Raw genomic sequence first — 26,176 nt, forward strand, 5'->3', positions numbered from 1 at the left:
GAACCTGCCTGCCAAGGCAGGAGACGTAAAACACCCAGGTTCGATCCCTGGGTCAGGAAGATCCCCTGGAGGAGGAAATGGCAACTGACTCCAGTATTCTTGCTTGGAGAATCCCATGGACAGAGGAGCCTGGTGGGCTACAGTCTATGGGGTCCCAAAGATTTAGACACAACTGAGCAACTGACACTTTCACTTTACACTTAAAGGCATCTTTGGTTGTCACACCTGGCGGGGGGGGTTGCTGTTCCCAGACTCTAGCAGGTGGAGGCCAGGGGCGCTGCTGGGCACAAGCCAGCCCCCCGCACGCAGGACAATCGGCCCCAAGTGCCCACAGTGTCCTGCTCAAGCTGACCCTCCAGCTCTCCTCGCCCGGCCCCGCCTTGCTGTTGTTTTGCCCAGAGCGCCTCCCTGCTGTCCTTTACAGATCGCGCTGGACCCGGGCCTTGCTCCTGGGGGCCCCGGGCAGGGACAGCAGCCCATCCAGGCCTACTTCCAGAGTTGGCACCTTTGAAATCCAAAGCTGGCTTCTCTCTAAACCAGAAGCAGCCTCTCGGGTTCCTGCTTCCTCCCGCCAGCTGCTGTGGCCCCAAGAATGCAGGCTGATTTTCATAATAATCTCAGTACAACATAGTTAAGAGAAATCCGATGCTGTGACACATGAATTACTCAAGGCCCTGAAATGCCAACAGTAAATAAATTTCGGATTGCCTTGTTTTAAAAGATCCAGGCCTCTCGCTCTGCCTTTAGCAGAGATGACCGAGAAGTGACCTTATTTGCCGGGCTCAAGGGCATGTTCCCTGCATTGGCAGGTGGATTCTTAACCACTGGACCCCCAGGGAAGTCCCAAAAGGCTTAATTTTATGTGTGTTTTATCTCATAAAAAAAGTACTGGTGGGTAAGGCCTGGGTATCCGGATGTTTTAGAACCCTCCCCAGTCCCACCCCTGCAGTGTCTCTAATGCACAGCCAGGTTTGAGAAGCCCTGGGTTAGGGATCTTCCTCCTTTATATTAGTCCATCCTCTCAATGTAAGAGCTGAGTCCTCTTAGGTCCATTGTGCAGATGGGGAGACTGAGGCTGGAACAATTGGAGAACCTCCTCCAAGCTCACAGGATGAGTAAGGTGCGCGGCTAGGATTTGAACCTGGCTGTCGGAGTCAGTGGGCCTGTGCCGTCAGCCTGCTCACTCAGCAGGCTCCTTAGCGCACAGGGGCATTAAGAAGGCTGGTCGGGTGTGCATCCTGAGTTCGGGAAGCGGATGTCCTGATGGCCCCAGGGTTGGCAGCATCAGCAGACACGAAGCTTGCCCAGGCCACCCCCACTGTCCTCCAATAACCCCCACAAGGCCTTGACGTTGAGACTCGGTGCCCAGCTGCCGTGGCCGGCCCAGCACCCCCAGAAGAGCTGGCCCTTCTGCTAGCACGGTGTCCGGTGCGACGGGCGATGTGTGACCCTGTTCCTGACTGCCCCCTCCCCTCTCTCCCACAGTACTCGCCCAGCATGCGGGCCACCTACCTGTCCGTGGCGGACGAACGCTTGCGGCACTACGGGAATGAGTTTCCAGGCTAACACGCTTTCCGGAGTTCCTCCCTCACTCCGTTTTGGGTTTTAACTAAGGCAAATGCAAGTGCGTTTCTTTAACAGAAACCAAAGGCATATAGAGACTGCAGGATCGGAAGGCTCTGGCTGGTGCCAGGGAGCAACTGAAGATTCAGGGAGAATCAGCCTGGGGTTGGCTGACATTCCCGGGCAGACAGAAGCCCCGTGAGCTGGACCAGCCCTCTCCCTCCGCTGACTTCCTCTCCATACCAGAAACGCCCCCTGGTGCTTGGCCGTCCCTAAGCTAGGAGCCTGATTCAGTTCGCCCCTGACTCCCCCCCTCGCCAGGTGGGGAAGGGCAGTGACGAGGGGCTGGGTCAGGCTTGAGGGTCCCCTTGCCAGGACTCTGCCTCCTGCAGGCACAGCCAGAAGCCCAGGTGACCATTCTCGGGGTCACCTCTCTCCTCCTGGCTGCTCAGATGGGTACCATTTACCCACAGGTAAAGGTAGATGGGCTGATCAGGAGATGCTTTTTAAGGTGACATCCCTGATGAGACCAGACACTGTCCAACTCAGTCTCCCGGGGCCCAGTGGACTCTTCCCAGGCCACGGAGGGAAGGCCTTGGCAGGTTCTGCCTGTGAGGCTGGGAGCTCCAGGGCCTTGCAGCCTGGTGGACTTCCAGGTGGCGGTGGTGGACCTGTCTTTTCTGCAACCTTCTGTCACCTCACCTCCATTCCAGAATCTCCACAGTGAGTTTGCTTATGGCAGTAGGGCGGTCTCAGGTAGTCACAGACACTTTGAAAAAGCGACTCTTTCTTGCCAGTGTTCTAAAGATTCTTGATTATCCAAAGAATTGAAACTCATACCACAAGCCAGTTTTTACAGCAGACGTGGGGCTGATCCCTCCCACCTGATTTGTTGACCAAAAGAGAGGTCGGTGAGACACCCTGTCTCCAGATGCCAGTTGGTGGGGATGTGTGTTCATCCCACCTGGATGGAGGCGTCTTGAGAGAATCAAGTCTCTAGGAGGGAAGTCTGAACGTGAACAGAGTCTGGTCCCAGAGACCGGCTGCATGGCCACATCAGCTCTCCTTGCTTCTGTCTCCAAGTTGGTCCTAAAGGTTTTAGCAAAATGGTGTCCTGATGTACAGACGGGCATCTTCCCTACCTCTCCCTCCATCCTGTCCTTGCCCCTGACCGGTACCTGCTGGGTGAAGAGGAGCCTGGGGATCAGGAGGAAGTAATGACCCACCATACTCTCTGCTGAGGATCCAGGGTTAGCGTCTTTGGTGCTTCCAACCTCCTGCCGACAGAGCACACGGCTGGGAGGCCCACAGCCTTCCGCACCGAAGCAGGGGCGTGGGGTAGCGTGGCTGTGGACCGGGACACCGCTTCTGGTCAAAACGCTGAACAGCAGCGTCGTTCTCAGGCCCCAGCCAAGCCTCCCCGACTGCAAGGCCACAGGGCCGCCAGGACTGTGTCTCTCCCATTCCCCTGTACATACATGTACCATGACCCCACCTTCGTGAGGCTGTGTCACGTGCAGACAGGAACTCTGCAACGTCGAGGTGGTGCTTCTTAACGTTCCTCGTTGGCCACTAGAGTTTTTAATGCATGTAAACTAAACTAGAATCCCTTGGGTGGTTCCTGGAGGAGCCAGGTGGGCACACCTCTGCTTAATACAGGTGCGCCCTCACCTGGGGAAGAAATAAACCACTGGTACTAAAATGCACACTGTGTCCAACTTGCTCAGCTTTGGGAATGATGAAGGTAACTGATAGCACCTACTGGCTGGGTTACACTCGGGTAGGGGTTCAGAGCGGGTTTCAGTGTTGAGGATTTAAAGACAGGGCTGTTGAAAAAAAAAACAAGAAAAATAGAGACAGGGCCTCACCTTCCTGCTCTTCAGGGTCAAAGTCAGACCTCCTTTCTGCCTGAGTCTCCAAAGCTCCCCTTGGAGGTGACTGCTTCTAAGGTTGCCAATAACAAATGGCGTTTATTGAGTAACCTCCAAAGTGCCAGGAACTGTCCCAAGTCATTTTGTAAATAAAAAAGCCAGAGGTGTACAGAGAAAGGACTTAGCTGGAGCACGTGTCAGGGCCAGGAGTGTGTAACTCACAGCCCAGGTGGAGACCTCTGGGCAGTGACACGGGCTCGGGGCGGGGTCACAGGGCGGGCCACCTCTCCCAGCTTGGCGGCAGGTCCTTGCTGCATCCTCTTCCTAACCTCTTCACCCCCACGGGTTGCCTGTCTGCGCCCAGGCTCCTGCGACACACGGAGCCCTTCAGTCCTTCCTTGCAGCATCTCGTTTGTCCGAGCCAGCCTGGGAGGGCTTGGCAGGCCGACTCCAGCTCCCCACCTGAGGCTGTCGTTCACGCTGATTCCTCTGGAGCAGCTGACCGAGTGGACCCTAGTGCACTGTTGTGGGAATGAGGGATGGTACGGCTGCTTCGGATAACAGTATGGAGGTTCTTCAAAAAATGAATAAATTATACTAATAGAATTGCCGTATGATCCAGCAATTCCAGTTCCCAAAAGAATTGAAAGCATAGTCTCCATATTTGTACCCCCATGTTTGTAGCACTGTTAGTTACAACAGGAAAAAGTGGAAGCAACCTTAGTGTCCACTAATAGATGAATGGGTAAGTAAAATGTGCTCTGCCCACATGACGGAATATTACACAGTCTTGAAAAAGGAAGGAAGGCCTGACACCTGCTGCAACATGAATGAACCTAGAAAACATTCTGCCAAGTGAGGTAAGTCACTTACCAAAAAGAAAACTGTGATTCCACTTCTGCTGCTCAGTCGCTTCAGTCTCATCTTTCTCTCTGCGACCTCACGGAGCCCGCCAGGCTCCTCTGCCATGGGATCGTCCAGGCAAGACTACTAGAGTGGGTTGCCATGCCCTCCTCCAGAGGCTCTTCCCAACCCAGGGATCGAACCAGCATCTCTTACGTCTCCTGCTTTGGCAGGTGGGTTCTTTACCACTAGCACCACCTGGGAAGCCCCATGATTCCACTTATACAAGGTACTTAAGTAGTCAAAGTCGTAGAGACAGAAAGTAGGATTCTGCTTGCCAGGAATTCATGGAGGGGGAGTGGGGCCTTACCGTTTAACGGGAATAGAGTTTCGATTTGCAAAATGAAAAGAGCTCTGGAGATAGATGGTGGTGATGGTTGTATAACAGTATGAAGGTTCTTAGCACCACTGAACTGAGCAGTTAAAAATAGTTAAGGTGGTAGATTTTATGTGTACTTTACCATGATAAAAAACTGGATAAAGAGGTTGGTGGGACAACATTGCAATGGACTGTGGACTGGCCCTGAGGATGTCCAGGGCCAGGGGCTGCTCTCAGCAGAGAACTTGGGTTGCCAGGACTTCACTGGAGGTCCAGTGGCTAAGATTCCGAGCTCCCAATGCAGAGGGCCTGTGTTCAATCCCTGGTCAGGGAACTAGATCCCACATGCTGCAACTGAAGATCCTACCTGCCACAATAAGGACGCAGCACACCCAAATAAACAAGAATCTGGATGGTGATTAAAGTCACTGGGTCATTTAACAACAAAAAAAAAGAGCTGCCAGGTCTGCTGTGATTGGCGATCTGGAAGACGCTGCAGTTTTTAAAAACTGGACCCTTGTGCTTACTTCTAATTATATGCTGTATTGCTGGCTTCCCAGGGTGACTGAGACGGGCCCGCCCGTGGGTGCTGCTTGTTTTTCCAGTAAGCGGAGCTGCCCGCTGGCGGTTGGCAGCAAGCAGGCTTTCTGAGTGAGGGTGGGTGAGAAGCCTGTAACAAGTCGTCGCAATGATACAGGAAGGGAGGCTGCAGTTTTCCTCTCAACTTTTCTATTTCTCCTCTCCGCCCGCTCCCCCTCACCTCCCTGCGTGCTGGGAGCCTCAGCGTCCCAGAGCTGGGGGAGGGTGAGGAGGGCATCTGTGAGCGCAGCCCCAACCAGCCAGTGCCCCAGGGTGGAGCTGATCCGCTGCTTCCGGACGCTTTGTGTCAGTCGCCTCTGACCACACAAAGCTCGCTCAGTGGGGGCTTTCAGACGCTACTGCGCCCAGCCTCCATCACTCCGAGGGACTCCTGGGCTCAGAGAAACTGGTGGCGGGAGTCCAGGGGGCAGCTGATGGCAGCGGTCACCATGGGCTTGCCTTTGGTTGGTGCAGCTGGGCAAAGCGCCATCTCAAGGGGAATTCTGTTGCACCGGCCAGGTAGTAGTGAAACACATCTACGGAGAAGCTGGGGAGCCTGAGGGAGAGATGTTTGCTTTCCTCCTGTCCTTTCACAGAATCCCCGGGAGCTGGCCAGGAGCTTACATTGCCTCTCAGATCCCCACAAACTGGCCCCAGCTGACTTCTGTAAACTCCTCTCTCACTGGCCCCCAGCAGGGACCCCCCAAAATGCCTTTCGTCCATGACAACCGCCTCTCCCTGGCTCACAGTACTGCCCTCCCCTTCAATCTGGAATCATCTCCCCTCTCCTTCTCCCTTGCAGCTCATAACCATTTGTCAAAGCTCCATTCCAACCCCAAATCCCACTTCCTGGATGACACATGGTCCACCCAGGTCCAGATCTCCAACAGCCATCTCTGAGCTCAGGTTAGATCCCCGGCCACGGGAGGCACACAGCTGGCCTCCGGGGCAGGTTCTGTGGTCAGCTCCAGCCTGGGCACACTGCCACATCAACTCAGCTGGTCCTCCCGGTTATCCTGAGTACTGCAACTCCCCCCTCCCTTGGCCAGTGAGGATTGTTGAGTCTGGTGGCTCAGATGGTAAAGAATCCACCTGCGATGCAGGAGACCCTGGGTCGGGAAGATCCCCTGGAGAAGGGAATGGCTATCCACTCCACTACTCTTGCCTGGAGAATCCCAAGGACAGAGGAGCCTGGCGGGCTACAGTCCATGGGGTCACAGAGTCGGAAATGACTAAGCAACTAAGCAGGGCTTCCCTGGTGACACCGGTCAAGAAGAGGCCTGAATGCAGAAGACCTGGGTTCCATCCCTGGGTCAGGAAGATCCCCTGGAGGAGGGTATGGCAACCCATCCCAATATCCTTGCCTGGAGAATTCCACGGTCAGAGGAGACTGGTGGGCTACAGTCCGAGGGATCACAAAGAGTCGGACACGACCGAGCAACTAACACACGCACACAAGCAACTAAGCACAAGTCACTAAAGGAAAGCAACTTGTTAGTAAACCGTCGAGTGAGTGAAAGTCGCTCACTTGTGTCCGACTCTTTGCGACATCATGGATTGCAGCCCACCAGACTCCTCTGTCCGTAGAATTTTCCAGGCAAGAATACTGGAGTGGTTTGCCATTCCCTTCTCCAGGGGATCTTCCGGTCACAGGGACAAACCCAAGTCTCCTGCATTGTAGGCAGATTCTTTACCATCTGAGCCACCTGGCTGGGATTCAAATCCATGTTTTCTAGCCCCACGTCCGGTTCTTTTAGTTTACGTTATTTCACCTCATTGTCTTAACTAACGAGAAATTTCATTTTATTCATTCATTCATTGACAACTGAGACCTAAGCTGTGGAAACACCCAGCCCCTACCTTATAGAAGTTTCCATCCTGGTGGAGTGGTTCAGACTTAAGCTTACTGTTCAATGTGCAGGGGCTATGGTAACAGAGAGGCAGCTGGGGGGTATAATTCCCATTTAGCAGACAAGTAAACTGAAGGAAGGAGTGGTAAATTGACCTTCTGGATCATGAGCAAATCAATAACAGAGCCTCACCCAGGGCTCCGGGACTCCGAGGCGCGCTGAGAACATTTTGCATTTTCTGAGAATCTTGCCAGATGGATATTTGTGGACTTGGATAAGCACCTTGGCAAAGATCCTACATACGTTTATCGTTACCGGTGCTTGACTAATTTAGGAGGGACCAGAGACGCTTCCAACGTGGCTTAACTGGATGGGAAGGTCACGTGCTCCAGGTTTCCTGCAGCGCCGCGCGGCCCCGCGTCCTGGGCCCGGCCAGGGTTGCTAGGCAACGAGTAAACTCCGGAGCCGTTTGAGAAGCGCTGGAGCCAGCTCCTCGACTCGGGGGCTTCCCCAGGGGCAGCAGGAACCGACCGAGGGTAAGGGGCGGACGCGGGGAGTATGTCCGCGGCTGAAGAGAAGAGGGGACAGTGAAAGGGAGCCCCAGAGGGTGAGAAACACCCGCTAGTGCAAGAAGCTCCTCGTGGGGCGTCCTTCCGGGCTAGCTCTGCCGGATGATGGACCCCGGGGACCAGCGCTCCTAGGGTCCCCCTCCCATCAGTCCTCGCTGCCCTCGATGTATCCGGAGTCCCAGGACCCAGCAAGTTCCAAACACCCTGCCCACTGCTCCCCTTGTGGCCAGTCCTGTCCTGATGCGATCTCTCTCCTGGTGGGGAGATGGGAGACCTTCTAAGGGGTTTACAGCCCCCGGGATAGAAAATACAGCCTGGGGCTGGGGTGGTGGGCGGCCCCGCCCAGTGAAGGGGAGAGCTTTCTGATAAGAATGGAGGGAAGGGCGTTAGAGTTACTGAGCGCCTCTGCAGGGGCCGGTCCTCTGCAACATTTCACCTATTCCTCAACCCCGGAGTGGGTATCCGGATGCCCTTAGGGTATTGTGCTGAGGGTCACAGGTGTGGTTAGTTCCTTCTTCACAGTTTATCACAGTCTCTTGAACCACACAAGTGCCTTCTTCTCCCAGCTTTCAGACTCATGTTTTCCTCTTACACCGTTAGCTTGCTGGCCTTTTTCACATCAGAAGAGGAGTAGGGGAGAGGCCTCTAGGGGAGCGTCCTGGCAGATTGGGGTCACATCGCATGTTCAGCATGTGACAGAGGGAGGAGGGGGCCCCCCGCCTCTGTGCCAGGCGCTGGGGATGGGAGTGAATAGAAGACCACAGTCTTCTAATTAGGAATCATTACTACCATGGACTGTCATTATTAATGATTATTCGTTATTGTTGTTTAGTCACTAAATTGTGTCTGACTCTTTTTGTGACCCCATAGACTGTAGCCCGCCAGACTCCTCTGTCCATGAGATTTTCCAGGCAAGAATACTGAAGTTGCCATTTCCTTCTCCAGGGGATCTTCCTGACCCAGAGACCGAACCCACGTCCCCTGCATTGACAGGTGGATTCTTTACCACTGAGTCTCTAGGGAAGCCCAATGACTGTTAGTACCACATCAAAAAAAAAAGACCATAGTCTTGACTCAGGGGACAGTGCTGTAGGGGGCAGAGCAGGTAAACACAGGCCCACATCACCCTCCAGGTCTGGGGACCACCTCCCACCTCTGGCTGTCTTCATCCTTCACACTTGACCCCAGTGTGGAGCAGAGGAAGGGATGTGCAGGGAGATCAGCCTCTTTTGAAGGCGAGTGTGTCCCTTATGACCGCAAGTTCCAAAAGGTGCACAGACAGAAGAAAGAGGGCAGGAAGTCCCTCCCCCTACAGTCCTTTGTCCAGCCAGACACAGCACAGAGACTGGAGGCTGCCGCAGGGACAAGAAGAAGGAGAGACCTTGCCACCTTTGTAACCCCAGGGAGTCCAGTGGGAAGGGAAGGTGGTCGCCCTCCACTTGCCTGCCCGTGAAGCTCCTACACTGAGCTTCTCAGCCACCCCCCCACCAGTCCCTCATCTCTCCCTTTCTCTGAAGTCCAAGGAGGTTCTTTCCAGGAATCACTTCGCTCATTATCATTGCACAATGTTTTTCTGTTTGGTGAAGGTTCTGATCAAATTGCCCCAGGATGTCGGAGGCGGTTGCATACTTGGCATTCAGATCAGCCTGTCTAATTCCACGTGGTCTTGTGTTTGAGATGCTTGTGGGGCTGAGGTTCCCACGGGTGGTATCTCCTCCCCCAAAGTCCCAGAGGGCAGCGAGGCGGCTCCTGCCTGCCCTGGAAGCCCCCTTTGCAGACAGCCTTACTCAGGAGCTGCTTGGCGCAGCCCAGCCTGTGAGACTTGTCTCACCAGGGTGGGGAGAGACCCCCTGAGACCACCCCCCAGCTCTGACCTCACCATTCATCTTCACGCTCCACCAGCTTGTGAGAAAGAGCCCGCTCTGGGTCCTTGCATGAGCTGTCTTCCCATCACCCAGCCAGCCTTTAAATGTCCCCTCTGTCTGCCTCCAGATAGAAAACAATGCCTCTGTTCTCGCTCCTCGCTTGGCCTTGGGAAGCACCAAGAAGGAAAGCAAAGCTGTTAAAAATATGATCTGTGCTAAAGAGGCTATTTTTTTCTTCCTAGGCTTTCCTCGTGCTCTTAAGACCCCTTGTGTTCCCTAGGGGCTGGCTGTCTCATGGCAGTTGTCTCTTAACAGAAGGAGAGATAAGCAGCCTGTAGTTACCAGAGTCTGGCAGTCCTTGGGCGACAAGCGTTGGGACGTGGAGGGGTGGGGGGCACAGGTGCAGCCCTGATGTACTTCAGCAATGTGCTGGAGACCAGGGAGATGCTCACTGGGCGTGCATCCTTTTTCACGAGGTTCTATCTTGTCCATGAAAAATTAACCATTAGGGCAGCCTGCTGTCGTTTGTGCTTCTGTCCCCATCCTCTGTTCTCCAAGCCACTGCTTCTACCCTTCCTGGGTAGAAAAGTTTCCAAACCACAAGAAAGAGCGGAAAATACTGCTCCCTGCGAGTCTGATGCAGGATGAGCTGTTCTGGGGCTGAGAAGTAGGAGATTGGGAGGATGGTACCATCTTCAACAAACAACGCCTGTGAATGCAAAGTGACGTAGTAGTTAACCTTGCAGCCTCATCGCCCTCACCCCCTGTCCCAGCTGCTCCAGGGCCTGAGGCCACCCAGGCACATGCTTCTAGGCTGCCGCAGAGCTCTTGGCCCTGCATCTCAGGGGACACAGCCTGGACACACCCGTCTGGTTCCTTGAAGCCCTGGAGTTGGGGGAGGAAGGACAGACACATATCTGGTCCTAACAGTCATCTGGGATGACGGTACAAAGGTCTAAGCCTCGTCTCAGAGATGTAGATCAATGTTTACAGGAGGGGGGCTGGGAATCTCTATGTGTTTTGAAGGGACATTCCAGATTTGAGAAGCGTTGGTTGTGAGGTTAAGAGCCCTCACTTTAAATTGGTGGTTCTCATCCTTGGCTGCATGCCGAGAGATTATGATTTAGTTAGTCTGCAGTTCAGCCTGCACATGTGGTTTTTACAGAGCCCTCCAGGTGTTTCTAAGTGTGTAGCCAAGGTTGAGAATCACTACTGTATTTTCATTTGTTTGTTTTGGCTGTGGGATCTCAGATCAGGGATTGACCCTGCACCCCCTGATCCATTTTGAGTCATCTTTTTGTATGGCATGAGGTAGGAACCTGGGGTCGTTCTTTTGCCTGTGAAAGTACAGCATCATTTGTTTAAAAGACCACTCTCTCCTCATTGTGTTGTCTTAGCACCTTCATTGAAAATCAGTTGACCACAGATACAAAGGTTTATTTCTGAGCTCTCAATTCCATTCCATTGGTCTATGTGTCTGTCCTTATGCCAGCATATCATTCTGTCTTGACTATTCACAGTTTTTATTTTTTTAAAAAATGTGGACCATTTTTAAAGTCTTTATTGAATGTGTTACACCATTGCTTGTTTTGGGTTTTGGGTTTTTGGCCTGTGGGATCCTAGCTTCCCGACCAGGGATCAAACCCACACCCCTTGCAGTGGAAGGCGAAGTCTTAACCACTGGTCCCCCCAGGAAGTCCTTATTCATGGTTTTAACAAATGTTTTCTGACAAAATAAGTGAAATCATTGTCAGGTCCAGTGTGTGGCAGGGAATTTAGTTCAACACAATCACCATCAATATTTCTTCCTTGCCTTTGGATAATCATATTAGCTCAGCAAAAACTGTATCATTTGGTGAGTGAGAGCTTTGGAGTCGGGTAAACCAGTGGCACCACTTGCTGGTTGTATGGTCCTGGGCAAGGCATCCTGGGTACCTGTGAATATCAGATTCCTCCAAAATGGATTGGTGATCTTATTGTCCACTTTAGAGGGCAACTGTAAGAACCAAACAAGATGACACTCAGCCTGTAGTCATCACTCCAGAGATTATTTCTTCAAATGCAGCATCTGGACAAACCCCTTAGGAGCCTTCCTGCCCCGAGCAGAGAGGAAACACGGAGCCGCCCCCAGTGGTGGGGCTCCTGGGGAGCGGGAGGTAGCCAGCCGGGGGCCCTCAGCACACACCCTCCCCCGTCCCTGCAGCAGCCGGTACCATGGAGATTGTGTACGTGTATGTGAAGAAGCGAAGCGAGTTTGGGAAGCAATGCAGCTTCTCCGACCGCCAGGCAGAACTGAACATCGACATCCCGCCCAGCCCCGAGCTGGCTGAGCAGTTCGTGGAGCGGAACCCGGTGGACACGGGCATCCAGTGCTCCACCAGCATGTCGGAACATGAGGTGGGTCCCTGAGCCAAGGGCCGGGCCAGTGGAAGTGTGGTCTGGCAGGGTGGCAGGTCAGAGCTGGTAAGTGGGACTGCATGACTCCATTCCCCTGGGAAGCCAGTTAGTGGACCAGTGCGGATGCTGGATGTATGAGGGCAGAATCACCCCCAATCCCAGCTTGGTGCCCAGGGTCAGGACAAGCCCCAGCACCAACCACCCCCTGGGCCAGGTGAATGCAAATCAAGATACTCTCTCTCTTTGGCCTCCCCTCTAAGACTCTTGCTAGAGTTGTTTTAGGCATTTGGTGCAGCTTTTGAACTGCGGTGCTGGAGAAGACTCCTGAAAGTCCCTTGGACAGCAAGGAGATCAAACCAGTCAATCTTACAGGAGATCAACCCTGAATATTCACTGGAAGGACTGATGCTGAAGCTGAAGCTCCAGTATTTTGGTCATCTGATACGAACAGACGACTCACTGGAAAAGTCCCTGATGCTGGGAAAGACTGAGGGCAGGAGAACACGGCGTCAGAGGATGAAATGGCTGGATGGCATCACCGATGCAATGAACATGAACTTGGGCAAACTGTGCGAGATGGTGAGGGACAGGGAGGCCTGGCGTACTGCAGTCCATGGGGTTTCAAAGAGTCAGACACGACTGAGCGACTGAACAACAACAGCAGCTGGGAGAGGTATCTGAAGGGGCCAGGGATTCATACCTACAGGACCTGCCCAGCTTGGGAAAAAGAAACGGTCCCCTAGAAAGTTCTGGTCAGAGGTGCCTCTAAGATAAGAGAACTAAGGGTCGTGTTGCTGTTCAAAATCCCAGATTTCTCCTCATCTGTCTGAAGCAGGTGATCAGCTCCTGATTATGTCAACAACTGCCGGGAGAAGATTCGATTGAAGGGATAACCCTGGTGTCATGGTCCTAAATCAGCGGCATGAAAATCACACTGATTTGGCCAAAACACATTATGAGTGTTTCCAATAACTTCCAGTTCAAACACATTGACTTTCTTGCTTCCCCAGGGTGAGCTGCTGTCACTGGGACCAGAGCAGTCTTGTTCATGGTAGCCTCCTAAACAAGATGGCAGCCGTGAAGGCCATGCCACACTGGGTCTCCAATGCCAGTGCCTCCGCCCGGCTGAGACTTCTAGCTTTTGTGAGAAATGGCTTATAAAGGAAAAGGAAGTGAGAGTGAGAGCTCAGTGAGTGTGAAGTCTCCATTTGGGGTAACGAGAAAGTTCCAGAACTAGATAGTGCTCATGATTGCACAACATCGTGAATGTTCTTAATGCCACCAACTTGAACATTTTTTTAATCGTCAGAATGGTAGATTTTATTTTTAAAAATATTTGTGTATTAATTTGGGGTCTTAGTTGTGGCATGCAGGATCTAGTTTGCTGACCAGGGATTGAACCCAGGCCCCCTGCCTGCATTGGGACTGCGGAGTCTTAGCTGCTGGACCACCAGGATAGTTCCAAAATGGTAGACGTGATGTTATGTGTATTTTGTGAAAGTGTTAGTCGCTCAGTCGTGTCCGATTCTGCAACCCCATGGACTGTAGCCCTCCAGGCTCCTCCATCCTTGGGATTCTCCAGGCAAGAATACTAGAGTGGGGAGCCATTCCCTTCTCCAGGGGATCTTTCTGACCCAGGGATCGAACCTGGGTCCCCTGCGTCTCCTGCATTGGCAGGCGGATTCTTTCTGTCTGAGCCACCAGGGAAGTACATGTATATTTTATTACAATTGAAAAGATGAGGGGGGAGGGGACCGAAAAGGAGGCAGAGAGGTAAGTTTAAAGGGTAAAACTGCATCTATGCCATCCTCACTGCAACAGAGAATGAGCAAAGCAAGTCCAAACTCTTCAGTGTTTTTTATGTTTCGATTCCTGTCTCACTGTAAATGGTAGGATTAGTCACTTTGTTCTTTGGGGTCTCACAGAGCAGATCGGTGGGTGGGCTCCTATGGGTTTTTAGGGTTGAGGTCAGGTCAGAACTGGATTTCTCAGGGCCACCGGCATCAACTGCAAAGTGGCTGTTAACAACCCCACAGGCTGGAACCTGAAGACATTGTGGCTCCAGTCAATGGTACCTCACGAATCCCTCCCTGAGTGCTCAGAGCCCAGGGACCTGGGAGCCCCGGACTCTGGTTTGCAGAAGTGGCCACATGCTTCCACCAGGGCCGGGCATCTTCTCACCTGTGACTCTCTGTTTAGGCCAACACAGAGCGGTTTGAGATGGAGACCCGAGGGGTTAACCACATCGAGGGCGGCTGGCCCAAGGATGTGAACCCCCTGGAGCTGGAGCAGACTATCCGCTTCCGGAAGAAGGTGGAGAAGGACGAGAACTACATCAATGCCATCATGCAGCTGGGCTCGGTAAGGCTTCCTTCAGCTCGGTCAGGGTCTCAGCCATCACTGCTTCTCCAACTGCATGTCAGGCTCAGCAACTATAGCTCCTTGAGGCAGGGCACCAGGTACCATATGGAACCTTCGGTTTGGGAGCAGGTAGGCAGGTCCACACAGCAGACCCAAGGGTAGGGCAGGGAGGTCCAATGACTGAACAGGCTTTAGGAGGAATCGGGAAAGTGGGAAACCCTCTGGGCAAAGAGACCCCCAAGGAACCCCAGCCAGTAGCTACCTGCCAATAGGGGTCATTCATTCATTCAGCACATTTGGATGGAGCTTCTAGCCTTTGCCAGGTGCAGTAGAGATTGCAAAAATGAAATTCACATATATCCCACCCTAAAGAGTTTGTGAGCCACCAGAGGCCAAAGACAAAAACAGAGATATCACAGTATTAACCGGGGCTTCCCAGGCGGCTCAGCAGGTAAAGAATCTACCTCCAGTGCAGGAGACACAGGAGACGCAGGTTCAGTCCCTGGGACAGGAAGATCCCCTGTAGAAGGACATGGCAACCCCTTCCAGTATTCTTGCCTGAAAAAATCCCATGGGCAGAGGAGCCTGGTGGGCTACAGTCCATAAAGAGTGGGGCACAACTGAGCATGCATGTACAACACAATCTAACATTGAAAGGAAGGCTGTAAGAGAAGAAATGCTTTGCTATTTGCCCCATAAGGAGGGAGAGGTGATTTCCTGCTGAAGGTATCAGGGGAGCCTTCCTGGAGGAGGAGGCCCTTGAGCTTGGGTTTTTCCTTGTTGGACATTTGGAATAATGGGGGAGGGCCTTCTGGATGGAGGAAACAGGAGATGGATGCCATATACAGTTGCTGCTGCTAAGTCGCTTCAGTCGTGTCCGACTCTGTGCGACCCCACAGACGGCAGCCCATCAGGCTCCGCTGTCCCTGGGATTCTCGAGGCAAGAATACTGGAGTGGGTTGCCACTTCCTTGGCTACTAATTCTGTTTGGCTGGAACTGTGTTTCTTCACCTTTTTTTTCATTGCTGTCTCTCAACAAGCCTTTTTAGACGTTCCCCCACCCCAGTGAAAATGTAATACCAAAGGTGTACTATATATTTATGTACTATATGTATATCTGGGAAGCCTGATGTGCTGCAGTCCACGAGGTTGCAAAGAGTCAGACATGACTTAGTAACTGAACAACAACCACAAAATGTACGTCTGTGCTTTGTACAAAAAAAAAAAAAAGTGATATTAATTTACCCCCAAGAAGCAATTTGAAAACAATTGGAACCAATTTCCACCCTTTTGCGGAGTAGGTGTTGCCCCCATTGAAAATTCGTGGCCTGGAAGGACGGGAAAAGACGGCTGGATGTTTGTCACTGCTCCCAGGCTCCATCTCAGCCCTGGTCAGGCTGAAAGGACCTCCCTTTACCACTAAGGACTCCTGCTGTGTCCCCCGCAGATCATGGAGCACTGTATCAAGCAGAATAACGCCATCGACATCTACCAGGAGTATTTTGACGATGAGGACGCAGTGGAAGTGACGGAAGAGGCCCCCTCAGCTAAAACCATCAATGTTTTCAGGTACCTCTGTAGCCAGGCAGGTGTCTGGCCAACCTCTGTCACCCCTGTGGATGGGTGCTTCCAAAGGGGACCCCTTCCCCGTCAGTCCATGCTGTGGGGATAATGCCCTCTGTGCTCTGAGCTAAATAAGGGGCGGAGTGATATGATGCCCAGTAGGTAAGTGGTCCCTGCCCTGGAGGCAGGCCTGGTGGGTGGAAAGGGAGGAGAGAGGGCAGAGCGATGTAATGCTCAGTAGGTAAGTGGACCCTGCCCAGGAGGCAGGCCTGGTGGGTGGAAAGGGAGGAGAGAGAGCAGAGCGATATGATGCCCAGTAGGTAAGTGGTCCCTACCCTGGCGGCAGGCCTGGTGGGTGGAAAGGGAGGAGAGAGTCAGTCTCAGGAAAGACTAAAGCAAATTTGCAAAGCTGAGTACACGTGTGGTCGATTCACACTGTGTGGAGAAGGTCCAAAGCACCAGACATCAGTGATCTGGCTACACTGTGAGGAAAAAAGACCCTTGTCACAAGCACTCAGGAGTCTGCCTAGAATAACCTCCAAGGACAGCAGAGTGACAGAAACTTAGCCCATAGACACATGTGTGAGATCACTGGATATTCGCTGCAGCAAGGTGTGCACTAGCCAAAGATTGGGAGCACACTAAACCCATAAGTAGGGTCTGGTTCCAGCAATTCTGCTATGCCCACACGCTGACTACCACTCAGCTATCTGAACGAATGAGGCAGCTCCTTAGGTAAGAGTTTCCAAGATTGCTGTGTGAAACCAAACCAAATCAAGACACAGAACAGTGTGCAGAAAGCACTACCTTTTGTTTAAAATACACCTAGGTAAAACAAACTAAATGTCCAATGACAGATGAATGGATAAAGATGTGGTACATATATACGATGGATATTACTCAACCACTAAAAAGAGCGAAATAGGGTCATTTTGTAGAGATGTGGATGGACCTAGAGTCTGTCATACAGAGTGAAGTAAATCAGAAAGAGAAAAACAAATATTGTATATTAATACACGTATGTGCAATCCAGAAAAATGGTACAGATGAACCTCTTTGCAGGGCAGGAGTAGAGATGCAGATGTTGAGAGCGGACTTGTGAACACAGTGAGGGGAGGGGAGGGTGGATGAATCAGGAGACTAGGACTGACATGTATCCACTATCATGTGTAAAGCACAGGAAGCTCAGCCTGGTGCTCTGTGATGGCCTAGAGGGGTGGGAGGGAAGTCCAAAAGGGAGAGGATATATGTATACATGTAGCTGATCAATTCATTATACAGCAGACACTAACACAACGTTGAAAAGCAATTATGCACCAAAAAAGAAAATCAAATATACCTATGTATATGTGCATGTGTGCATGTATATATGCATATATGTATGCGTATGTATATACATGCAGGTGTGTATTCTCAAATATGCAGAGAAAACCTGTGATTTCAGAAGCCACTCGCATCAAATGCCAACACTAGGGGGTTCATTTTGCTCCCTGGAAAGTGTTTGACCCAGTCGGAGCACGACCAGCAAGGACTCTTCTGATCCAGGGCTGAGTCATGGCAGGCACTGCAGACTGCTAGCAACGGGCACGCAGGAGCAGGGCCAGGGCGGGGCAGGGGCCGTCTTCTCTGCTGCCTCAGCCCTGCTGGGGTCTGACCTTACGTACGGACACCCGAGAGGGCTGGCGCATTAGGAATCAGCGCGTCCAACCCCCACGTTTGACAGACGAGGAAACTGGCCCCAGGGAGGAGACGTGCCCAGGGCTCTCGGTGGGTGGGTGACCCAGCCAAGGATGGGATTCCACCTGCACTGCTTCTGCTCTAGCCGCGCCCCCAGGGAGGAGTGAAGTGGATGAGTCACACGACCAGAAACTTATTTCATTTCCCCCTTTTGTTCATTTCTTTCCACGACTTCCATGACAAAGTGTCAGCTTGGGACCGTGAAGTCTTTTTTTTTTTTTCAACTTAATTAATTTCAAACATTGGAGTATGATTGCTTTCCCATGTTGTGTTAGTTTCTGCTGTACGATGAAGTGAGTCGGCCATATGTGTGCGCAGATCCCCTCCTTCTTGGAGCTCTCTGTGCCCCCACCAGTCCCAGCCCTCTAGGTCATCCCCGAGCAGCAGGCTGAGCTCCCTGTGCTGTACAGCAGGTTCCCACTAGCTCTGTCTTTTACACATGGTGGTCAAGGTGGGTATATGTCAACGCTATACTCTCCATTCTTCCCACCCTCCCCTTCCCCCTCTGTGTCCACATGTGGGGCCCTTAAGTCTTTAATCCTTTTTTCTCTTACGCATTGTCTCTCCCCTTTCATTTTCTGAAAGTGAAAGTGAAGTCGCTCAGTCGTGTCTGACTCTTTGCGACCCCATGGACTGGAACACACCTGGCTCCTCTGTCCATGGGATTTTCCAGGCAAGAGTACTGGAGTGGCTTGCCATTTCCTTCTCCAGGAGGTCTTCCTGACCCAGGGATCGAACCTGGGTCTGCTGCATTGCAGGCAGATGCTTTACCATCTGAGCCACCAAATTGAGCTAATTTTTTTTGAGCAGTTGTTTTTTTTCCCCAAAGAAAGAAAACTATTACTTGCAACAAGTAAGGAGGACACCTTGGATCTTTCCCAAAGCAGCTTCTCTCAAGCAGTTTTAGTCCCCAGCAAAACTGATCAGAAAGTACAGAGAATTCCCACGTGCCCATCCTCCCCCCACCCACACAGCCTCTCCCCCCATCAGCATTTCCTCCCTCCCCCACCCCTGTAAGTGGGACATTTGTCACAGTCAGAGAGCAACACGTGACATCATTACACCCTGTCCGTAGTCTGTTCAGGCTGCCGTCTCAAAATACCATCACTTCGGCTGGCTTACAAACAGCTGAAATGTATTCCTCACCACTCTGGAGGATGAAAGTCTGAGCGCAGGGTGCCAGCAAGGTCAGATTCTGTGTCCGGTGAGGACTCTCTTTCTTTTTTTTTTTTTTGACTCTTCTTGAAACTTGTGGGATCTTAGTTCCCTGATCAGGGATTGAACTCAGGCCCTGGCAAAGAGAGCACCAAGTCCTAACTACTGGATGTTTCAAAATTCTCATTGCTCGAATTTCATTAATAATTCAGTGACAGCCACCTTCTCGCTGAGACCTCACAAGGCAGAAGGGGTGAAGGGTCTCTCTGGACCCTCTTTTGTAAGAACACTAATACCGTTCATGGGGGCCCCACCCTCACAGCCTAATCACCTCCCAAAGGCCTCACTTCCGGATACCAGCACCCTGGAGATCAGGTTTCTGCACATGAGGTTTGGGGGGATGCTCTCAGCCTAGAGCACACCCGGAGTCTCTGGCTCACAGTAGGGCTCACTCTTTGTGTCACAGACCCCGATATACACAATACTTTCATTGCCCTAAAAGTCCCCCGTGTTGACACAGAAAACAAATAGTTGCCAAAAGGGAAAAGGGGAAGGATAAATCAGAAGTCTGGGATTAAAAGATATACGCTACTATGTGTAAAATGAGTAAATCACAAGGACATACAGTATAGCACAGGGAATTATATTCAGTATCTTGTGCGCTCAGTTGTATCCAACTCTTTGTGACTCTGTGGACTGTAGCCCACCAGGCTGCTCTGCCTATGGGATTTCCCAGGCAAGAATACTGGGGTGGGTCACCATTTCCTGCTCCAGGGAATCTTCCTGACCCAGGACCGAACCCGTGTCTCCTTCGTCTCCTGCAGGTAGATCCTTTATCACTGAGCCACCTGGGAAGCCCCTTAATATCCTAAATGGATAATGGATAATAACCTAAATGGAAATGAATCTTAAAAAAAATGTATATATATATATTTCCTTTGCTGCACACCTGAAACTAACACAACACTGTAAATCAACATATTTTAATTAAAAAAAAAATCCTCTGTGGTCCAGTGGCTAAGACTCCAGACTCCCAATGAAGGGGGCCCAGGTTCAATCCCTGGTCAGGGAACTAAGATCCTTTGTACCACAACTTAGACCCAGTGCAGCCAAACAAATAAAAGTAATTTTTTTAAATCCCCTATATTTTACCTATTTATTCCTCCCTGCCCCTAAACCTTGGCAACAGCTGATCTTTGTACTGGCTCCGTGGTTGTGCCTTGTCCAGAATGTCACATAGTTGAAACCGCACGGCCTGTAGCCTTTTCAGATCGGTTTCTTTCTCTTAGCGGCGTGCAGTGTTTCCACCATGTCTTTTCATGGCTTGATAGCTCATTTCTTTTTAATGCTGAGTAATAACAATGTTTGGATGTACCACAATTTATCCACTTACCTACTGAAGGGCATGTTAGTTGGTTCCAGGTTTTGGCAGTTGCAAATACCATGCTGTAAACCTCTGCGTGCATGCAGCCTTTTGTGTGGACAGAAGTTTTCAATTCAGTTGGACAAATACCAAGGGGCACAATGGCTGGATTCTTCATCTTCCCTCATAGTTTAATATTAATGAGAGATCAAGCCTCAGGCTCAGAACTTTCAGCAAATGAAGACATCAGACCGAAATTTAAAATTTTATTTCCATTCTCTCTTTTTTTATTAGTTTTTCTTTGTGGTTGTGAGATTAGTTTTCCAATTAAAGGAGTCCTGAAGGCTTTGTTTTTAAAGTAACATTTCTCCTAGTGAATATTTAAAGATGTTTGCATTCTTTTAAGAAAAAAAATGAGCAAACATTAATAGGAAGTCTGGGGAGCCTGGAACTCCAGTCTTCTGCCCTTTCACCCTCCTCTAAAGGGACCCCCAGGAAATTAAGCGGCCAGCCACACACATCTCCTGGCATCCTGATGGCAACAGGAAGTTGGCAGTGGCATATTCTTGCTTGAACTTTCAACGGGCGCCCGAAGGCATGAGCAACGAATCGTACATCTGGGATCTGGGTGAGGCGCAGGGGGGACCGGTGACCCGGGGAGGAGAGGGAGCCAGGCAGAGGCCGACGAAAGCACGGGGGAGGTGGAAGCAGCGGGCCTGTCAGGGGGCTGGTCCCCCGCTGGGGTTGTCTGGGTTCAGGTGCAGTCAAGCGAAGCAGAAGCAGGAACTCCCTTCATTTCTGGATCTTTAATCAGGGCATTCAAGACCAGACCCCATGGAGTCCCAACTCTGGGTCCCTGAAGAGTGTATTGGAGAGTCCCCAGCAGACTGAGAAGGGACCCAAGGGGGCTGTCCAGGCACTTGTCCCTAATTCATGGCCAGTAGGGTAGTGTGTCCACTTGGGAGCAGGAACCACTGTTGACAAAGGGGCTCACTCCAAAGGCAGAGCCTGGCAGATGGGAGGTGATGGGGGGCTCCAATGACGTCGCCCGGTGCTATCACTGTGAAAATAAACATCAGCTCTTAGTAGCGGTGTGGGTGCCGAGCACGGAGCTGAGCACTTGCCACTCTTGAGCTGCTCAGCAAACTCTTACTGCCGTCCCGTGGGCTGACATTACTGTCCTTCCATCATTCTCCCTGCTGTACAGACAGGGCAACTGGTTCACACAAATCAGGGGAGAGTTAGCGTTTTGTAAAAGCCTTAGGGTCAAAACCTCATTTTATACCAACCTGGGAAATGGATTAGAATGACAGTCACACACACACACACACACACACACACACACACACACGATTCCCAAAAAATAACATCTGTAGAAGAGCCTCTAGGGCTAGAGGCTGGTCACTGAGGACCAGAGGTTGCAGCCTGGAGAGGGGCTTCCTAGCTTTGCCCCCCACCCCCCATGTAGACAAGGGGTTGAACTGTTTGACTCTGTTCTTTTCTTTCCAGATCTGGTAGTATATATATTTTTTGTTCTGCCTTATAGAAAACCCCAACAGGCCAGAAATCACCCTAAAGCCATCTTCTCCTCTTGTCACCTTGGAGTATAACCCCAAAGATTCCCACGTGCTCCTGGCAGGCTGCTACAACGGGCAGATCGGTAAGGAAGGACTTCCCCGACCACCACCCGGGTGCTTAACCAGGTGCCAGCCCAACTTCCCCCGGGCTCTGAGGCAGCGAGGCTCCACCGCGGTCTGGCCAGGGTCCACCTGCCAGGGTCCACCTGCCAGACCAGGCTCGCTGTGGAGGACAAAGTCGGGGGTGGGGGATACTTCCTGCATCTTTCAGGCGTCAAGGTAAGACAAGTTTTGCTGCTGCCTCATCAGTGTCTTCAGCTGTAAAAGTTCAAGTGAGTCTGAAGTTAGTTCAAAATTAAAAGTTAAGAAAAAGTATAGGTCAAGTAAAGTCAAGGAACGTTTACTGTGAACTAGGGCTTCCCTGGTGGCTCAGACGGTCAAGAATCCACCTGCAATGGGAGAGATGTGGGTTCGATCCCTGGGTCGGGAAGATCCCCTGGAAGAGGGCATGGCAACCCACTCCAGTGTTCTTGCCTGGGGAAGTCCATGGACAGAGGCGCCTGGCAGGCTACAGTCCATGGGGTCCGTGGGGTTGCAAAGAGTCAGGCACGACTAAGCACACAGCACCCCCTGAGCCAGGCTAAGGCAACTAGAGGCAGATGGATGGTGAGATCACTGGGGAGCTCCATCTCCGGAGAGGCGGCCAGGAGAACCTATATGACATGGCGGGTAATGTGCGCTGAGTCACTCAGTCGTGTCCGACTCTGCGACTTCACGGACTATAGCTCTTTAGGCTCCTCTGTCCATGGGATTCTCCAGGCAAGAATGCTGGAGCCCGTTGCCATTTCCTTCTCCAGGGGATCTTCCCAGCCCAGAGTTAGAGTCGTATCTCTTGTGTCTCCTGCATTGGCAGGTGGGTTCTTTACCACTAACGCCACCTGGGAAGCCCCTGTGTATGGCAATGGGTGTGAGTGATACCAGTCATACAGAGTGAATGGAGGAGTGGTTCTTCCTCTTCTTTTTTTCTCTTCTTGAAAGTGATTGTGAAGAGTCGATATTCATTTTTCCTTAAATATTTGGTAGAATTCACCAATGAAGTCATCTGGTCCAAGGATTTTCCTTATTGGTGGTTTTAGAATAGAAAATTCAACCTCTTTATGTGTTACAGGTCTTCTCATATTTTCTATTTCTTCTTGAATCAGTTTTGATAGTTTGTTTTTCTTGAATTTTTCCATTTCATCTAAGTAATCTTATTTGTTGACATATAATTATTCATTCTCTTAGAGTCATTTCATTTCTGTAAGGTTGGCAGTAATGTCTCCTATTTCTTTCCTGATTTTAGTAATTTGAGTGTTCTTTCTTTTTCACTTGGTCAGTCTAGCGAGAGGTTGGTAAATTTTGCTTTCTTTTCAAAGAGCCAACTTTATATTTTATTTTATTGATGTTTCTACGTTGGCTTTTATTCTCCATTTCATTTATTTCCACCCTAATCTTTATTATTTCCTTCCTTCTGCTTACTTTGGGTTTAACTTGTTCTTCTTTTTCTAAATTTCTTAAAGTAGAAGATTAGATTATCAATTTGAGATTTTTAAAAATACAGATGTTTAAAGCTACGAATTTCCCTCTAAGCACTGTTTAACTACATCTGAGTTTTGGTATGTTGTGTTTCCATATTCATGCATTTTATATTTTCTAATTCCCCTTTGATTTCTCCTTTGACCCATGGGTTATTTAGAAGTATGTTGTTTGCTTTCTATATATTTGTAAACTTTCCACTTTTCTTTCAGTTACTGGTGTTTCTAATTTTATTCTATTATGGTAAGAAAAGATATCTTTCATGATTTCAATCTTTAAAAATCTATCGAGACTGGTTTTAAGGGATCTATCCTGGAGAATATTCCATGTGCACTTGAGATGAATATTTTCTGCTTGTTGCCATCTAAAGCCAATACATTTTGCAGACTTTCCTGGAGGCCTCCAAGTGCATGTTTGAGCATACTTTTAACACATAGCCGGGCAGTGGTCAGTTCTGCCTTAGCCACTGCACCGAGCCTCCAGGTCAGCCAGAGGTGAGAGCTTAGGCCCTTCTCAGTTCTTTCCAGTACTTGGGCCACCTGATGTGAACACCCGACTCATTGGAAAAGACCCTGATGCTGGGAAAGATTGAGGGCGGGAGGAGAAGGGGACGATAGAGGATGAGATGGTTGGATGGCATGGCGATGCCAATGCCAAACTCAATGGACATGAGTTTAAGCAAACTCTGGGAAACAGTGAAGGACAGTGAAGCCTGGTGTGCTGCAGTTCACGGGGTCGCAAAGAGTCAGACATGACTGAACAACAACAACAAAAGTGTGCACACAGCCCTGGGACCTTCTCGTGTCCTGGGAATACATCAGAGCTTTTCAAAACCCCTATGGACATCTCACTCTCCAGCTTTTCCTTTGAAGCTTTTTGGTTAGCCTATTGTTTGCCCCACTTGTTATCTACCCCTTCTGGACACTGCAAAGTTAATCAGTTGCCTGAAATTTTAATTATTTTCAAGACAGACTTGTTAAAAAGACCCTTTTCACTGGGCAAAGCTCTGAGTCAAGCTGAATACAGACAACTTTGCAAACGAGGAGGGGGTCTTCTAGGGAACCACCAGACAGGTCAAGCAGTGACAACTCTTTGAATAGGAGACTTTGAAAGAGGTCCAGCTCCATTCTGCTCCATCCTGTGGCTGCCAAGATATTGGGTTTTTAACAGGAAGGCAGAGTGTTATTTTTCAAGGCTATCATAGAACCGGAGATTATAGCGTCTTAACTGGGGCAAGCCAAAATGCAACAAAACTTACGGTTCTTATCAAGATTCGGCTATTTTTCTTGAATAAACACTCTGATTTGCTCCCAGCCTTTGGCTAATTTCCAGAGCTCTGAAAAAGTTGATTCTGACCATCGATTTTGCCAACATTCTCATGGCCTTTATGGAAGAGAGAATTCTCAGAGGTCCTTGTTCTCCCATTTTTGTTGGTGGGACACCCAGAAAACTGATGTTTAGATCACCTGTGAGCTCAGAAGAAACCTGTCCACGTGGCCCTGAAGTTTCCTGCCTACCGGCCACCCCTGGCCTTGAAGTAGCCAAACACTTAATCCTCCTGTTTGCACCCCAAGCCGGACTCAACCAGGCATAAAGAGGGTTCCCCTTCCCTCCAGGAATAGGAGCCAGCATGGCTGGGAAACTTCTCAGAAACTCTCTGTGGTCAGGATGCCTCCTGGCCTCCTGAGACCACTGACCTCCCTCTTAGACCTGCTGCCCCCGCTCCAGGGAGCTCCTCTGTGATGAAATAGAAGCAGGCTCCCATCGAGTGAAAGTGTTAGTCGCTCAGTCGTGTCCGACTCTTTGTGACCCCATAGACTGTAGCCCGCCAGGCTCCTCTGTCCGTGGGATTCTCCAGGCAAGAATACTCGAGTGAGTTGCCGTGCCCTCCTCCAGGGGATCTTCCTGACCCAGGGGTCGGACCCGAATCTCTTATATGTCCTGCACTGGCAGGAGGATTCTTTACCACCAGCACCACCTGGGAAGCCCATAAATCTCCCTGGGACTTTATCTGGGTGCTAGCGCTCTGAAAGACAGAAACAGAGTCACTTGGCCATGGTTTATTCAGGAGCCCTGCCTCGCTCATCACTCATAACCCCTTTCAGCGGTTTTCCCTGCCAGCCCAGACCAGCCCAGGCTCTGGGGCTTTGCTGTCTAAGAGAAAGACACAGTGAGACCTGCCCTCGAGCACTGCTTTGCCGGAACAGAGCAAACTGAGCTAAGAAAACCCGTTTCTGGGCCAGACTGGTGCAGGGCCAAATTTCTTAGACTTGGATTCCATAAATCGAGATTTATGGATCGTGGACTTCTGTTGTTGTATTACAAAACCAGCTTTCCTAGAAACAGCTCTGAGTAACAGGGCGGGTCCTCACTGTACGCTCGTGGGAAAATGAAGACAGAATCCATCAGGACAGAAAAATATATATAGATAAACTTTGAGTCTTTCTTGGTAAAGCAGAAGAGATGAAGTCTTAATGATGAATCCAAAGAAAGGATAAATCCCCCTCTGAGTTTCTCTTCCGATCATCAGCAGCAGAGGTACAGAGGCGAAAAGGAAATGAATGGATACAACAGGAGAGATTTGCCGAAGTGTTCTTACCTTCCCCAGGATGGAGGTGCTCCTCTCTCTTTCCCTTCCTCACTCCATCCTGAAGCTCCTCCTCGATCTTAGTTCCTCCTCACTTCCTCCAGGAAGCCTTCCCTGACTGCCCCCCTGTGTCTTCCTCTGGAGCAATCACAGTACGGGCTGTAACTTGGCAGATTTCCCTTCCTATCTCCCAAGGACTGTGCCTGTCTGAGTCCCAGTGGCTTCCCCAGGGCCCAGCGTGATGCTCACCACATGTTAGGGCCCCCAATGGAATGAATGAAGTGAGCTTCAGGGGCTGGTAGGAAACTCAGCCTGGTTTGAACTTAGCCCTGATTCTTAAAA

The 26,176-nt window shown here is 50.7% G+C and overlaps 2 protein-coding genes across 7 annotated transcripts in view; both read left to right on the forward strand.

Annotated features, from left to right (window-relative positions):
- Positions 1-3,269, forward strand: part of TTYH2 (tweety family member 2) — a 36,117-nt gene extending 32,848 nt beyond the window's left edge. For both annotated transcript variants that reach the window (XM_081584829.1, XM_081584830.1), the window contains one exon: positions 1,486-3,269. In XM_081584829.1, coding sequence (XP_081440955.1) covers positions 1,486-1,566 — 81 coding nt within the window. In that variant the 3' untranslated portion in view covers positions 1,567-3,269. The remainder of the gene's footprint in view (positions 1-1,485) is intronic.
- Positions 3,270-7,556: 4,287 nt separating this feature from the next.
- Positions 7,557-26,176, forward strand: part of DNAI2 (dynein axonemal intermediate chain 2) — a 29,014-nt gene continuing 10,394 nt past the window's right edge. Inside the window, exons 1-7 of one of the 5 annotated variants that reach the window (XM_081584837.1) lie at positions 7,571-7,621; positions 8,525-8,647; positions 11,726-11,916; positions 14,116-14,277; positions 15,725-15,846; positions 20,581-20,723; positions 21,642-21,755. In XM_081584837.1, the coding sequence (XP_081440963.1) occupies positions 11,734-11,916; positions 14,116-14,277; positions 15,725-15,846; positions 20,581-20,723; positions 21,642-21,755 (724 nt within the window). In that variant the 5' untranslated portion in view covers positions 7,571-7,621; positions 8,525-8,647; positions 11,726-11,733. Of the gene's footprint in view, positions 7,693-8,524; positions 8,648-11,722; positions 11,917-14,115; positions 14,278-15,724; positions 15,847-20,580; positions 20,724-21,641; positions 21,756-26,176 lie in introns of all 5 variants that reach the window. The other 4 variants (XM_081584835.1, XM_081584834.1, XM_081584832.1 and 1 more) reach the window with 4 other exon arrangements.

This window comes from Giraffa tippelskirchi, chromosome 3 (genome assembly GCF_054371585.1).
Source record: "Giraffa tippelskirchi isolate mGirTip1 chromosome 3, T2T-mGirTip1v1.2.pri, whole genome shotgun sequence".
In the NCBI taxonomy this organism is placed as follows: domain Eukaryota; kingdom Metazoa; phylum Chordata; class Mammalia; order Artiodactyla; family Giraffidae; genus Giraffa; species Giraffa tippelskirchi.